The sequence below is a fragment of the Acomys russatus genome, chromosome 18 (genome assembly GCF_903995435.1).
Source record: "Acomys russatus chromosome 18, mAcoRus1.1, whole genome shotgun sequence".
Taxonomy (NCBI): Eukaryota; Metazoa; Chordata; class Mammalia; order Rodentia; family Muridae; genus Acomys; species Acomys russatus.
This window is the reverse complement of record NC_067154.1, coordinates 9635286-9650856: the sequence shown is the minus strand read 5'-3', so window position 1 is coordinate 9650856 and position 15571 is coordinate 9635286. Positions and strand designations below refer to the sequence as shown.

At 49.8% G+C, this 15571-nt stretch overlaps 1 protein-coding gene across 2 annotated transcripts in view; it reads left to right on the top strand.

The window, feature by feature from the left end:
* Dpysl2 (dihydropyrimidinase like 2) overlaps positions 1–15571 on the top strand; it is a 103297-nt gene that overhangs the window by 75582 nt on the left and 12144 nt on the right. For both annotated transcript variants that reach the window (XM_051160748.1, XM_051160749.1), the window contains exons 4-8: positions 865–1029; positions 3088–3149; positions 3583–3663; positions 4197–4265; positions 8551–8671. In XM_051160748.1, the coding sequence (XP_051016705.1) occupies positions 865–1029; positions 3088–3149; positions 3583–3663; positions 4197–4265; positions 8551–8671 (498 nt within the window). The remainder of the gene's footprint in view (positions 1–864; positions 1030–3087; positions 3150–3582; positions 3664–4196; positions 4266–8550; positions 8672–15571) is intronic.

Sequence of the window (15571 nt, the reverse complement as noted above, 5' to 3'; positions counted from 1 at the left end):
AAAACAGACTGCACAGGGTCACGCCGTGGAGGTCAGCCAGGATCTTGCAAAGCTCATTGGGGACTTTAATCTGTATTTGCAGCGCAAGAGAAAGGCCCTGGAGGACTTAAATCCAGGAGCAATGCAAGGTTGCTAGACATTCTGTCTATGTGTGCTCCTCATAACAAAGTCCGTAGGAAATACAATCCCCTTTAAAAGCAACCCTGAAACTTGGGGCCGCAGAGCAGCGTACCCAAGGGCACCTGTGGGTACCCAGCAGAGCCAGGGAACAAACTGAGCTGCCCAAATTCATGGCCTTTTGTCCAAAGTATCAGCCAATGTTGGTAATAATATTACAGCGAGCTCAGCGTCAAAATGCTTTGAACTCTTAAGATAAAAGATTGTCCTTAAATTACGGAGTGGAATTACACTGGGGAAACCTGAGTGGCCAGGAATGAGTGGGGCTGCTGGGTGTTTTGGAAAGGCCCATCGTGCATGGCTCCACTCCAGCCGCTCCGAGGCCTGGCTATCTACTGGGGCGTCTCACCACAGCTAGCAGTACAAAGAAGGGCTTGGTTCCTCTAGCTGGGCCCCTGACACCGCCATTGTCCATAAGGACTCGTTGTCCTCGGAATGTGCCCCAGGTCTCAAGGGACTCGATTTGTAAGATCAGAGTTGAGTACTTCATGCGTGGTTTCACTTGCCTGCTGTCCAGTGCCAAGTTTCTCTCTTCTGGGTACTCAGCTGGCTTAAGTGCATTCCTAGACATTGTTGGAGAGATCACTGTCTCCAGTGGGAACCCAGGAGGGCTCAGCTCAGGGCTCATGCGAGTAAACACCTGCTCATGACTTTCTGGTGATGGTGACAAGTGTCTGTTTCTTCCAGTTGACCATGTTGTTCCTGAGCCCGGGACAAGCCTACTGGCTGCCTTTGATCAGTGGAGGGAGTGGGCGGACAGCAAGTCCTGCTGCGACTATTCACTGCACGTGGACATAACTGAGTGGCACAAGGGCATCCAGGAGGAGATGGAAGCTCTGGTGAAGGACCACGGTAGGTCATGTGACTCCGCTGCAGGTGTCTTACTGATTTTTTTGTTGTTGTTGTCGTTCTTGGAGGTTCAGCGTCAGGAACAGTATATGTTGTGTGTGAGAAAGTGGAGGCAAATTTCTAGGCCTGGAAACAGACAGGGGAAGCTTCCACCAATGCCTTACAAAAGGCTTTAGAATGGGAGGCCAGTGTGTCCACAGGCTAGCTGTGCGACCTTGAGCGATTCACACAAACTCTGAATTTTAATATTTCAAAAAATCCATTCTGCGAATTATTGGACTAAGATGCCCTTTAAGTTTCTTCCTCGTTTGGAGGTCACCCCACCCCGCCCCAACCCCACAAATTCTTACTTTTTCTTTTGTGAAGCTCAAGGGCTATTTTAATAGAGTTTAAAAGAAAAGCCCCAAATGGCAGGTAAGTTGCTTGGAGGAAGGAGGGAGACAAGACAAGAGAAAAAGGCCATGCTGTTTGTGTTAAGCTGGCATGAGGTCAGCCATGATCAGCCACATGGCCGACAAGCAGCCATGAGGCAGGGAGGGAAACTGGAGAAGCAGCAATGCCTGGGGGGTGGGGGTGGGGCGTTAGAGAAAGCACGATCTGAGAAGGGATCGAAAGAAGAAGTAGAAAAGTTATGCTTTTCTGAGTAACTCACAAAATCGGGCAGACATATGAAGCCTTGGGGCCATAGGCCTGAAACCTTGAATTCTGGCGTGGAGAGACCATTACCTCATTTAAAGGCTGATTATCCCTCCTATCTCTGTGGCATGGCTTAAGGTGAACCTGCCTTCCAGAGGGGCGGTCCCTCGGCCAGGCCATTCACACTTAAGAGAGGAGATGGTGATTCCTCTGCATCCAGAAATAGATTTCATTTTTTCAGCTAGGAGACAACAGCTTTCCCTTAATGGCCATTTACCATAACCTTTCCCTTTTCCCCCTGCCTCTGAAGAGGTAACCCTAAAATCATTTAGGAAACAGCGCCTCCAAACACGCTTCTGGCATGCCTGACCTCTAGCTAGAACCATTCTCATTTCTTGAGAATACCCCGATGCTGGCGGGTTTTAACTCTCTTTTCTTAGGGCCAATCTATCCCAAATCGGACCAGGTGGGTTGCCATGGCAACCGTTGCCTGGCATGGAGTGAAGAACTGGGATGCCCAGAGGCCTTTAGCTCAGGCAGCTTCCAGCATCCCCAGGTGGTTTGAATTAAGCTCCAAGGCTCCGAGGTTGTCAGGACAATTGTTTAGAATTGTGATGGATTGTAGGGAGGGTTATTTGGTCTGATGCCTTGGGAGTCAAGGTCTCCAAGATGCTAGGATGAATAGCTGCTTGCCAAACTAATGGATTTTTTTCTTATTAAAAAAAAAAACCTGTTTCTTAAAAACCAGCGTGGCTTATGGAAAAAAAAAAAAAAAAAAAACAAAAAACAAAAAACAAAAAACCAAAAAAAGAGACAATTTTGATAGTCAGAAGTTTGTAATTCATTTTTTTTTGTCAAAGTCAAAATAACTAGTTGTTTTGAGAAAGTTTTTTTTAAAAGAATGTATAATAAATGATATACATATAGCATTGACTATTTTTTTTTAAAGGAAACCTTTTCATTTATTTTATGGGTATGAGTGTTCTGCCTGTACGTGTGTCTCTGCATCATGTGGGTACCTGGTGCCCGCAGAAGCCAGATGGGTCCATCAGATGCCCCTGGGACTGGCATTACAGACAGTTGTGAGCCAGTTTGTGGGTGTGGAAACCAAACTTGGATCCTCTAAAATAGCAAGCAGCACCCTTAAAAGCTCCGAGCTGTCCCTCTAGCCCAAGGTGCCCAACGTGAGTCACTTCTAAGTGTGCAGCTGAGTAGATTCACTCAACTGTCACCTTGTTTTGAGTCTGTCAGTATGGGGCCTCTGCTGTCTCCCATCTCCTCCTCTTCCTCAGCACTCCCCTCCCTCTGCACAGAGATGTGCACACACGTATGACCAACATTTCCCCTTTCTTCCTTCTGGGTTGTTTGCTTTGCATTTATCTATTAAAAGTCACGTATCTGCCTCTCTTCTTTGTCCACCACTAGGGGTAAACTCCTTCCTTGTGTACATGGCTTTCAAAGATCGATTCCAGCTGACGGATTCCCAGGTAAGACTTTCTGAGTAGTCTCCTGGTATTCTGTTTGGTCTGGTCACTGCTGTCAGCCGGGGAAGCATTTTTCCATGTGTGTAGAGCTCACTTGCAGCTTTAATGGGGCATGGCTGGCAGGCTTGGTTTTTGATGAACTTGGCCTTTGACAGGGTCTGGATGGATTGCTGACCCTTTGTAAGCTCTAATCAGGATACCGAGCCCCTCATCATGCCTGGTGCAGAGCTGGGTGTCATCCCTGCTTCTCTTATCTCACTCCTGTCCTTTGGTTGGGCCGCCCCTCTGAATCGCAGAGTAGCCAGAAGCAGTTCCCTCGAGCACATGGCCAAGTCAGGCCCTTCCAGAGCATCCTGGATGCCACCACTGAGGGCACTTCTTCCTTTGACTGGAAGATGCAGGTTCGGGTCTCTGAGCTTGTCCTCCTCTTCCTCAGATCTATGAAGTGCTGAGCGTGATCCGGGACATCGGCGCCATAGCTCAAGTCCATGCAGAGAATGGTGACATCATTGCAGAGGTATGGGGGGGGTGCTCCTCACACTTCCTTCATCTCATGGAAATCAGCTCTAGAGTGTAGGACGGCTTTAGAAGCTGGACACCAGCGTGGAAATCCAGAGGGGCTGGTGTTCTGGTACTTGGGGGGGAGGCTGTCAGTGAGCTCCTTCTAGTGTTCTGTAGGGCATGTGGCTGGTTCCCCTTTAGAAAGGCCCAATTCTCTTGGCACTGCAATGTAAGTGTTCTGGATGGAGTCGAGGAACAACCCAGTCACACCTGGCTATCATCATACACCATGCTGTGGGCCAGGAGGGCCTTGGCTTTCAGCTTGCCTAGGGATGCTGAGCACCTTGGGAGGCTCCATTGGATTTGTCTATCTCAAGCAGGACTGGAATTAGTGTAGTGACATCTTCTCTTTCTGAGGTCTGGGATGACGCTGGATATCCAGCAGGGCCCGCTGTACTTCTTGATGGGGGAACTTTTTGCCCAATCTCTAGCCACCAGCCACCTGAAACCCACCTCCTCTGACCTCTTGGCTTTCTTTACGCTTTACAGGAACAGCAGAGGATCCTGGATCTGGGCATCACCGGCCCAGAGGGACACGTGCTGAGCCGGCCAGAGGAGGTGACCATCTGGGAGTGGGATGTGGGACTTGGTATCTATTGGACTCTGAGGAGGGCACCGACACCCTCACCCCACACCCCATACCTATTAAAAGTGGGGCTTTTTTGGACATATGCTGGTCTTTCAAAGAAACGTGTGCGCACATGCGCGCATGCACACACCCGCCAGCAAGCCCGCCAGAACCCCCCAAACATAGGATGGAATCACAAAGCGCTTCTACATTTCTAAAATACACATGATAAGCCCTCGCCAAGTGCAACACACTCAGTGGGGCCCATGGGCGGACCCATTGAAAAGCGTGAGCAGGATTAGCCCAGGCTGAGAAGCACAAGGTTCCCACATCGCTCCCAGCATCATGTCTTAGAAGGTAGAGTTTCCGGCACTAGAATTGTAACCTCACGGTGCTTTACAGAGGCTGCTCCTTCAGTGAGTTTAAAGGTCTGACTAATGGTAGCCTGACAACTCCCGAGGGGAGAGGATGATGGAGGATTTCAGCAAGGAACATTCTAGGCTGTAAAGATGTGTGAGAGGCAAGGGACCTGAGGGACCTGGACGGATGGGGACGCAACGTTTAAGGTGTCCCTTCCAGAAGCAGCTTCAGAGGGGGGTGTTTCGTAAGTGGTCTGTGAAGGAGATGGGGCCCACCAGATCACAGAGCTTGCTTGGCAGAACAAAGCAAGGAAACAGGAAGGATGCCCACGTGCCTTCTAGGAGATAGCTATTGGGGAGCCATAGCTGTTCTGGTTGATTCTTTAAGCAGAAAACCTACACCCATTTGTGTGCGGCTCAGCATAGGGGCCTTCTCTTTGGCCATTGTCACATAGGATTGCAGAATGCTGAGTGGCCAGTTAAGGGACATCCCTGAGGCTCAGCATGGCCAAGGAACAAGCCATGGAGGGGGGAGGGTTTTCGGCCGATTTGGAGGAGCCAAACCTATGCCAGGCACTGAGTTTGATAATGCTCTTGAGCAGTTTCACTCAGTGACAGTCCTGTTAGGTGAGGCCAGATATGGGGACATCAGAGGTGCAGAGAGGAGGGGCGAGGCTGGGGCGGACTGGAGTGCTAGGCCCTTCACCCTTGCTGTTTCTCCTGATGATGGTTGTTCAGACTGTTAAACAGAGTCTTTTGTGTGTTAACCTCTGAGGGGGGTGACACAGAGCATCAAACATGGAAGCATTCGGAGTATAGCCCGCTGAGGAAGAAACTTCCAGCATGTAGGAGACAACATTAAATCATGACTTTAACTTTTCGTGTAGTGTTAGGGTCTCGTCCATCACTAGCGCCACGATGGCCAGCTTGTGTTTGAACCTTTCAGGGCAGCTTCTTGCCACTGTATGTTTCTCTTTGCAGCCCTACTGTGTGGGCTGCTCAGTAGGATTTCCCCAGGTTTTTAGCTAAGAAGATGGAAAAGAGACGGATAAGAATGTTGGATCCTAGGGATCACCAGTCTGAAGTGACACGGGGCGGAAAGCACGTGTTTCGATCACAGCCGTGCCTGGCCCTGTGTGGCAGTGAGACGAAAGGTGGTCCTCTCGGAGAGGTCCTTTCGATGAGGCAGACAGGAAGTACATATGAAGACAGAATGACTGGCTACCCACAAGGGACAGTTGTTGTCAGAGCCTGAGGCCTGGGAATAAAATGGACATTCAGATGTGTACAGCAAAGCCATCACAGAAGAAGACCTTCCCAGCTGGGCCTCACGGGCTATACGACTGACGTGTGCAGGTTGCCAAAACAGGCGGGGCTGTCCAGAGAATGCCATGTCTGGACGCTATTATGGGTCCCTGGATAGGTCATTTCCCTGCGGTGTTTGCACTGCTTCGTTTACAAAATCGCACAGATAACCTCCCAGATACTCCAGATCTCTGTAATAAGAAGAGGTTTTGTTTTAAGCTATTTTACCCTGTCCGCAAGATTTAAACAGATCTCGGTCGTGTGTCAGGGGCTGGAGTGTTCCAGTTGGAGAGTGGAGAGCGAGGTTTAAATGCTCTCTTCTTCCAGAGAGCTAGCAGTTTGGTCTGGCCTCTGTCCAATTTCAGGCCTCTTTGTGGGGCCAGATGGAGTCTGAATTCCATTCACAGTGTGTATGCAAATCCAGACAGACCCCTGGGACCAAGAGTTTGCCTCTCTAGTCTTAGTGGAAGCCCGTGCCATTTGGCCTCTTAATTAGAGCCATTGCACACCCCGCTTTATAACTGCAGCCATTATTTATAGTGTGTCTGTCCTTTTGGGAAGGGTCTGTGCTGGGACATCAGTAGGGCTGTTTCTGGCATCCCTGCAAAGTGCTGAGCATCTCCGAGTCCTTTTCATTCACACTTCGCAGTTGAGCTGCTTGCCCAGCGGGAGGCTGGGGGGGGGGGCGGGAGTCTGGGAGTAAAAGGGAGGCTCCCCTCAGCTATCCTCGGAATGGAAAGCATGCGAGTGTTTGCTTTCCTGTCGATTTGTAGGCGCTTTATTTTCACAACATGAAACCCAGAAGCTGAGTGAGAATTAAGGTTTGTCTCTCTCGCTGGGATGAGCACTTAGAACAGTGACAGACCCCAGCCCTACCGTGCTCCAGTGCAAACAAGACTAGCAGAGTCATCGTAGCCAGGGGTGCGGCTATCTCTGAAAAGCGACAGCCTGGCTTCCAAAGTTACATTAATGAGATGAAACCATTCATTTGTTTAGCAAGGAGCTTTTGAGCATCTAGTGTGTGCCGGCTCTGTTTGGGGATGTTGGGAGTTGGGGCGTGGTGGGTTGGGGAAGAATAAATCCATCCCTCCTTCTTACCTACAAGAGTTTCCCCCACAGTGTCTTTTTAGGACTTGGCGGTGGCCCTTTTAGGATCCACTTTGAGTCAGTTTAGTCTGTTATGCTGAGCGCGCACATTGCTGTGCGTTAAGATGTACCTTCATACAGGGTGGCTTTCCTGGTTGGGGTGTTGAGCAGACACCGTGGGATCTGACATTCCATTCCCCGAGGGTCAGATGGAAAGCCAGCGGGTCAATTTGGGTAGTTCTTCATCTGTGCTGAAGGTCGTACCAGGCTGTGGCCGGCCAGGCATACTCTTGGGGGACATGTTGCAGCCTACTCCATTCCCGAGCCCCGCAAAGCTTGTTTTGTTTTGTGGGTGATGTTGGCTTCGCTTACAGGTAGCTGGTGAACTCGGCTCCAGAGTCACACAAACACTGAAGGTCTTCCCTGGGATATCCACGAAGAGATCAGCCGGGGTCTGGGTGGTGTGTGTGGTGCCTCTCAAATGCCAGCAAGTGGACTTGTTAGCAGAGTTAGGGGCAAAGACTGGGCCCTAAAAAGCTTAACTTGACCATCCAAGGGAGAGTTAGAGAAACAAGCGGTGTCGACCAGCAGAGAAAGGAGATTGGGTGAGTATAATCACTTTAGGAAGAGGACCAGAGAGATCCAGGGGCTTTCTAGGCCCACTCTCGGGGTCCTGACGTGTTCAGGTTTAAACAGTAGGCTGCAGGTCATGGCGGCGCACTCGGTGGGCTGTGGTGGAGAGGAGGAAGCAGGATCAGGGGTTCCTGGCCAGCCTGGAACCTTTATGGCTTTGAGGTCTGGCCCAGTGGCTAAGACCGCACAAGAGCTCACACTGCGCTTGTAAAGGACCCCGGGCTTCCTTCTCAGCATTGATGTCAGGTGGCTCACAGCTGCCTGAACCTCCAGCTCTGGCAAGATCCACTGTCTCTGATCTTCACGGGCACCAGCGCACAGACCGACATAGAGACAGACACATAGTTAAAAGGAATAAAATAACGACAGCTTTAATTAGAAGGCATGAACTATGCATAGCCAAACTGTCCGGGTTGTGGTGTGGGTCCTCCCACACATCACTGTCTTGGCTGTGCTGTCCTGGAAGGTGTCGTGTCAAGTCAGGACTGTGTGAGCTGTCTTTCCTGAAGATAAGTTCCTCTTCTGGCAGGCACCCAGCTTCAGCCTTTTCCTTCTCCCACCATGACGTTTCTCCTCAGGAAATTCTGATTTCTTAGGGGCCATTGTTTCAATGGTTTGATAACTAAAGGGAGTGACAAGTATCTTCAGACTATCTTGTTTCCTGCCAGCACTCGCCCAGGGCGGTTACAGCCCGCTTGGCTACATTCTAGTCCAGCGTTACTGGACCGTAAGTCCAGGTGGGCCCCCCCCCCACCCCGAGGATCTTTTTCCTGGGTGCCACTTTGGGAAAGAGCCTTGGGGGAGGGAATCCATCTGTCTCTGGTGGTGAACGAAGACAAAGCTGGGACACGAGGGTGGGCGGGGTTTTCATGGTGTGTCTGCCCTCCCGCAGGTCGAGGCTGAAGCTGTGAACCGATCCATCACCATAGCCAATCAGACCAACTGCCCCCTGTATGTCACCAAAGTGATGAGCAAGAGCGCTGCTGAAGTCATCGCCCAGGCACGGAAGAAGGGTGAGCCGTGCGGGGCCTTCCGAACGCACCGTGGGCAGGTGGGAGGGAGGAGGAGGCTCTTTTTCCGACCCTCATGCCAACTGGGGCACTTTTCATCCTGTTCCAGCATTAACCTAATTGCAACCCAGCAGAGCGGGGAGCTCCAGTTTCCTCCCTTTGTTCCATGGCTGTGGCCTTGTTCACAGCTATTTAAAGCCAAGGCCACGTGGGCTGGTATCCCCCCTCTCTCTATATGTCCATCTTTCAGTTTGACTCTGTGTAAACAAACTAGTTACATACATAGGTGATGTCACTTTTCACCGACTACAGAACCCCTCTGGGGAATGCTATTGTGCCAAGTGTGTCCTCTCTCCATCTTGGGTGGGGCTTTCTCCCTGGGGTGGGGGCTCAGTCGGAGCCTTGTGTGGGACACCTAAGTTTTCTCACCTGCAGTTACTCCCTGCCAGTATACTGCGGATGCCTTCCGAGTGAGGCTGGCTCTCCTGAGGCAGGTCTTGGAAACTTAATTCACTAAGTGTAGCTCCCAGCACTTCTCCTCTGGGATGTTCCACGGAGCATCTGATACATTATGAATAAGCAGCTCTATCGTCACCCGCTGCACACACTGGCTAAGCGCTGTATGCATAGGCGTGTGAGCCCAGCATGTAGAGCATTGACCTCAATGGGAACCTTAGCCTGATCTGAAGTGAACGTTGCAAAGGGATTCCTGTCTTTCTCCTTGTCTCCGTGACCTGCTTGTGTTATCTTTCCATCCATCCATCCGTTCCATCTGCTTTCCTCCCGTGTGCTTGCTCCTGCTACTCTCTCCCTCTGGTTTGGCCTGTATAGCTGATTCTATTTGGCTGCATGATCCGAAGTGGATCGGTAGAGCTGTGGGATGTTAGCGCTGGTGGGAGTGACTTTGGTATAAGCTTCATAAGAAATTGCTTGACGCCTACTCAGGCAGCCTGTCCCAGGAAGCTATGGCTTCTAGACGGATCCTGTGGTTTCTGACCCCTTCTTCTTTGGGGCTTTCTGGGACTATTAATTTTTGAGAGCCTGCCCTCTCTTGGCTGATTGAAGAAATTGCCATTAATAGCAGTAGTAGCAGTAGCAACAGCAACAGCTGCAGCAGCAGCAGAAGCAACAATAGTGGTACCGTTTTGGTATTTTGAGACATGGTCTCATGTAGCCCACGCTGGCCTGGAACTCACTGTGTAGCTTTAGGTGATGGTGAGTTTCTGACCCTCCTGTTCCACCTTCTGAGTGTTGGGAGCACAGGCGTACACCACCGGGCCCTGTTGGAAAAGGCGTTCAGAATACGTTCAGAATTTGCCTTGAGTTATTTTCCGTGGAGACCCTGTAGGCAGTGACTGAGTCTGTGGTCCTTTGTCAGCCAGGCGCACTTGGAAGGTGGCTGGGAGTTCAGCTTCAGCACTGAATGCCCCTCGTGGTGCTGCTGCTTCCATGTAGCAGGGACACAGTGGTCTCGGTGTCTGAAGAGGGGGACCATGGTGGGCAGCTAAGTGTGTGTATTTTGCTGGTCATTCCACACTCATGTGATAATAAAGAGTTCTTTAAGGCAAATGTCACATGACTTGGGATTGTAGTCTTCCTGCCCAAAATGTAAAACATCGTAGACTCACCTTGGCAGAGGGAGGGGATCAGCCCTCTACAGACCACAGCTGGGGTAGAGTCATGAGCCTCTATTGCTCTCCTGCAGCACTGGTATTCCTTCCCAAACCACTGGTCATCCCTGAAGTGTGGGCTGACGGGAGCTCGTGTGGCAGTTTCCTTCCAGCATTCTGCCTCAGGGACCAGAGTCTTTTTGTTGTTTTTGTTAACATTTAGTCTGGCCAGAAAGGAAAGTGATTCAGTCAGTTCTGTTCCAGAACCATCCATGCATGGACACAGCTGTGCCCACACCATGCTTCTCAGGGTTCCTCTGCCATCCTCCAAAACCCTGAAGTTAGACAGACCCAGGTTGCTGGCTCTCGGCCTCTAGTGGGCTGAGGAGGCTCTTGCCATCCTCAGGAGGCAGCCTGGGCAGCAGCCTTCATCTTTTGTTTACCTCTGAAGCGCAGAGCTTGGGTTGATGACTGGGCATCTAACTTCTGGCTCCAACTTTCCATGGTAATGTTTGACCAACTCACCTTTCCTCTTGGAGGTTATTTTAGCAGAGGAAATTCTTGTGGTCTGTGTGGGTTGGGGCTTCGTTCAGGTAGGAGCCGGAGCCTGACTCTCCTGGGCCTGGGTAATGAGAAACAACTATTTTCACGCAAGCAAGCAAGAAGGAAACAGTGGCAGGCTGAATTAGGGCTTGTTCTCTGGGATTAATAATACTGTTCAGGATCAGCCCTATTTACGGTGCTTCTGCTACCAGGATTAACATCGCCTGGTCTGTTTCCCACTTGTACAGGGAAGGCAGTGGTAGTTACTCATTTCACAGAGGGATGGATGCTGGGCTTAAGTGATATTGGGAGAGTAGAGGTGTGTGTAGTAACCAGTCATCCTTGCCAGTCGGGGATGAAATGATGGCTTCTCTCGGTGCGTGTTCAACAAGCCAAGCCAAGGTGAAGCCGTCCGTGTCTTTTTCCTGTGTGTTACTTCAGGCCTCAGTGCCAGGAGCAAAAAGTGGTCTTGGCCTTGAGCCAAAACCATCTGCCCTTGGAGGGAGGGTGAGGTAGAAGCAGAAAGGCACAAGGGGAGTGGTCCATGCTGTCATGGCCAAGCGAGACCAGAATGCAGAAGGGAGCCTGTGAGGCACAGGCTATGGGAAGGACTCAGAACAACAGTTATAGTCTTAGCACATGTTGGCAGGCCCTTCCTTCCCTCCTTGTGCCATAAACCCCTACTACAGAATCTGAAACTGTGAGGTGAGATGCCAGTGACGATGATAGCTGCATGCCAGCTAGACCCCGTACAGTAGCAGCCTGTTTTTTCTGAGAGACCCATGGCTACCATTTTTCTGTGCTATGCATTGGGGTACCACTTTACCAGTCTCACTGCAGAGAGAGAGAGAGAGAGAGAGAGAGAGAGAGAGAGAGAGAGAGAGAGAGATATGAAACACAACCAAGACTGAATGAAATGCACTAGCCAGATACACTAACTAAATTTTAATTTTTTTTCTTGTCTTTACTTTCTATTTTATTTTTATGCATTACTGGGACTTGAACCTGGGGCCTTGGTCCATGCAAGGCAAGTGTTCTTTCTCTAAACTCTATCCTGGTACCTCATCTTACTTTGTATTTTGGGTCAAGGTCACACTATGTCACTCAGGCTGGCCACGAACTTGTGATTCTCCTACTTTAGCCTCCTGAGGAGCTGGGATGACAGGCCTGTGTCATCAAGTCCTGGCTTGGGTTTTATTCTTAGGAAGGATTTAGACAGCTGCTAATTTAATAAGCTCTTGTCACAGAAGAGAAATTGAAATACAGAAACCGAACATGTTCCTAACCATCCATGCTGGGGGAATAACAGCATGATTCCAGGCACCTGCCATCTTTGTCCTGAGCATCCAGGGTGGGCACTTCTCCCTCAGAACACACTCTCCCTCCGGCTGTCTTCTGTTCATGTGAGGGGCCCTGTGTGGCTACAAATGCCTTCCTGAGAGAGTGGTGTCCCATGGGCAGTACCTGTGGATATCAGCCACATTCAAACAGTCATGGATGCTGAAGGACTTTAAATGCAAATCGACTTAAATGCAAACCCTTCTCTTGACCTATAGTCCGATGGGGATGTTGGACATCAGGAAAATCCCGTGGTCGTGTCATGTATGAAGACTACTTCCTCTTGGGGATGAGGCCTTAGGGTTAGACTAATTTACCACATAGTAAGCGTGAACTAGGCTTGAGATTGAGGGTGGCAGGCAGTTTGGGTTGGGAATGTCATAAATTCCTAGAAGAGTCAGTCCATTAGTCAGAGAAACAGTCCCACTGGGGCGCGGAGGAGGGGGACAGGCAGACAGAGGTGGATTTATTTCAAGGCGTTGGCCCATACCGTAGTGCTGCTGCAGCATGAACTCTTTGGGGAAGGCTGGAGGCCTAAGTGAGAGGCATCCAAAGGCTGTGCAAGAGATAGAGCACTTCCTGGTCAGTGTTCCCATTTGAACAGCATGTGCCCCCAGAGGCTGGGAATTCAGAATGCATCGTAAGCCAGCCAGATAGGATAAGATCCTGGGTTTGATTTTCAGCCACCTGTGCTCTGCATCTGTAACACATACATGGCCTCGCTCAGGACAGACAGAAGACTGGTGCCTGACCTGGAGATTTGAATCCCTAAATTCATTGTTTTCTTTCCAACTGTTTGTCCAGGATCATTCCAAGCAACCAACCAGGGTCATTCTGTTTGTTCATTTGATTTAAAAAATAATAAAAAGGTCTATAGAATCAAGTGCAACAGCCTTCCCTCGTAGAAGTATTGGGCTCAGGGCCACCAGTGGTATTATGTGTATTTCATCAAGTCATTGTGGTGTACACTATATATGTTTTCGTTACTATAAGAAGATGGCTGGCTGCCGTGGTCAGCCCTGTGGGCCCAGCTAGCCGTCCTGGCTCGGCTGGTAGTCTCGCCTCCCTGCTGGATGCTTTCCTGTTCCTGGTTGTCTTCTCAGTCTCTGGCTTCTCTTTTAGAATTAAGTTCTCAAAATATATTTTGTTCTAAATAAATGACGTTTGATAAGCTGAAAAAAAAAAAAAAAAAAAAAAAAAAAAAAAAAAAAAAAAGAAAAATCAGTAGTGCCTCTGAATTATCTCAGACTAAAGAATAAATCCTAGGAACTTCAGAAAACATACCCTGAATAGTTTACTTATTGTCTCATGGAATGGCATATTCCTCTGATCCCAGCACAGGGATAAGGATTCATATCATGTTCACGAGACTTTGAGGGATAATCCTTAAGGCTGAGCTAAAACAGGCATAAAAATAGGGTTGTTAGCTTACGGCCAGCCTGGGCTTTATATTAGCACAGTCCTGACTCAAAAAACAAAACAAAGCAAAGCAAAAACAGGGACTGGCAGATAGAGTTGTCAAACAAGCACAAGGACCTGACTTCATCTCCCAGAATCCATGTAAAGAAAGCCTGAGTGTGGTGACACACACCTGTGATCCAAGTGTTGGGGAGGCAAATCTCTGGGCCCACTGGCCAGCCAGTCAGTCAAGCTTCCTTAGAGAGCTCCAGGCTAATGAGATACACTGTCTTATATATGTGCACACCCTGGACACACACACACATGCACACGTGCGCGCGCGCGCGCGCACACACACACACACACACACACACACACACACACACACACACACACACACGGAACTTATAACTTTAGAACTGAACCAACCTTGCTACCCACATCCCACTGTATAGATTGTGGCCCGAGCCCTCCAAAGGAAAGGCAAAGTGATGCGGACCTGTCTGTCTTTCCACTGGGTCTCATTTCCCTGGGCTTCTGTGGCTCTTCTTTGAGCTCCCTACATGTGCTTTTCCATTGTTCTTGCTTTGGATTCATCCTGCTTCTCCTTCATGGGAAATGGCCCAAGTGTCAGGGCCCGGAGCCGTCGGTAGTGAATAAACATCACCCGCCTGTCCCGTACCCTGCATTCCTGGTGTGATGAGTGTGCCTGCCAGAGTCTGGCTTGGGGTCACATCCTTCAGTTTAGACTTTCCCTGGAGAAGAGAGTCATGGAACTGCGACGGCCGCCAAGAAGGCATCAGCAGTGCGTTTAGAGAAGCACATAAAAAGCCAATTAAGCCATTTGTGGTTTATTATCATTACTGGTAATGACTGCTGGCTCACAGCAGCTCACGGGTGTCAGTGGTCTGACTGAGCTCTGGAAGCCAGCCCACGGCTCCCTCCAGCTTAGGGTTTATAGGGAGAGGATCCAGGTCAAGGCTCTGAGCTGCTGAAGTGGGCCCCTGTGTGTGTGTGTGTGTGTGTGTGTGTGTGTGTGTGTGTGTTGGGATTATAGAGACCAGTGTGTGAGCCACACTCCTCTGAAGGTAGAGGCCTTAGACATGATGGGTCCTTTACCTAATTCGTGGGGCTAAAAGATAGAAACAAAAACTTATAAGGGCCTCTGACTCCCTGAGGAGGTTTCACTGGAGCAAAGCAGAAGCTGGAGACATTGCTCAGCAGTAAGGAATTTTTGCTTTCACAGAAGGCCAGACACAGTTCTGTTCCTAGCACCTCACAAGCACTTGTAGCCCCATCGCATGGGGATCTAACACTCTCTTCTAGTCTTCGATGGCACCCATACTCACATCTGCATGTTCATACAGACACACATAAATTTAAAAAAATTAAAAATTCTGTGAACAGAGGAAAAAAAAAAAGAAGAAGGAAGCCGCAGTTTTGGGTGTCACCACTCCCCTCAGGTCTCCGCATGGCTCCGACTTGGACTGGCTAAGAGTCCCCCGCTCTGTGAAGGTGTGAGGAAGAAAGTATGAGGCCCCAGTGATCCTAGAAGCTCTGACCCATCCTGGGGTTTCCAGAGGCTGAAGGCTGAGTTCACCGTCCTGTGCTAGAGGAGCAGAGGGCGGGAGACAGGCCCCTTGTCAAACAGCACCACTCCCACTCCAGCCTGAGATGAAGCCCCTCTGTTAGTGCCAGCCTCCGCCGGTCAGATTTCCAAAGCCAGGATGAGGTGCAGATCTCGTAACAGGATGGAGGATGGCAAATTCCGGAGCATTCTGGGAATGTACATTTCCCGGACTCCTGAGCTGTTAATTTCTCCTCTGAGCAACATTGCTGTTCTGATTTAAAAAAAAAAAAAAAAAAAAAAGTAACAAAACCAGTATACACTGAGGGCTGGGGGTCCTTTGTGCTCAGGTGGGCAGTGGACAGCATCTCAGACCTGACTGGATCCAGGGTTAGATTTCACCAGATCTTGTTGGAAGTTGCTACGAGGGCCACTGCTGCCTCTGCT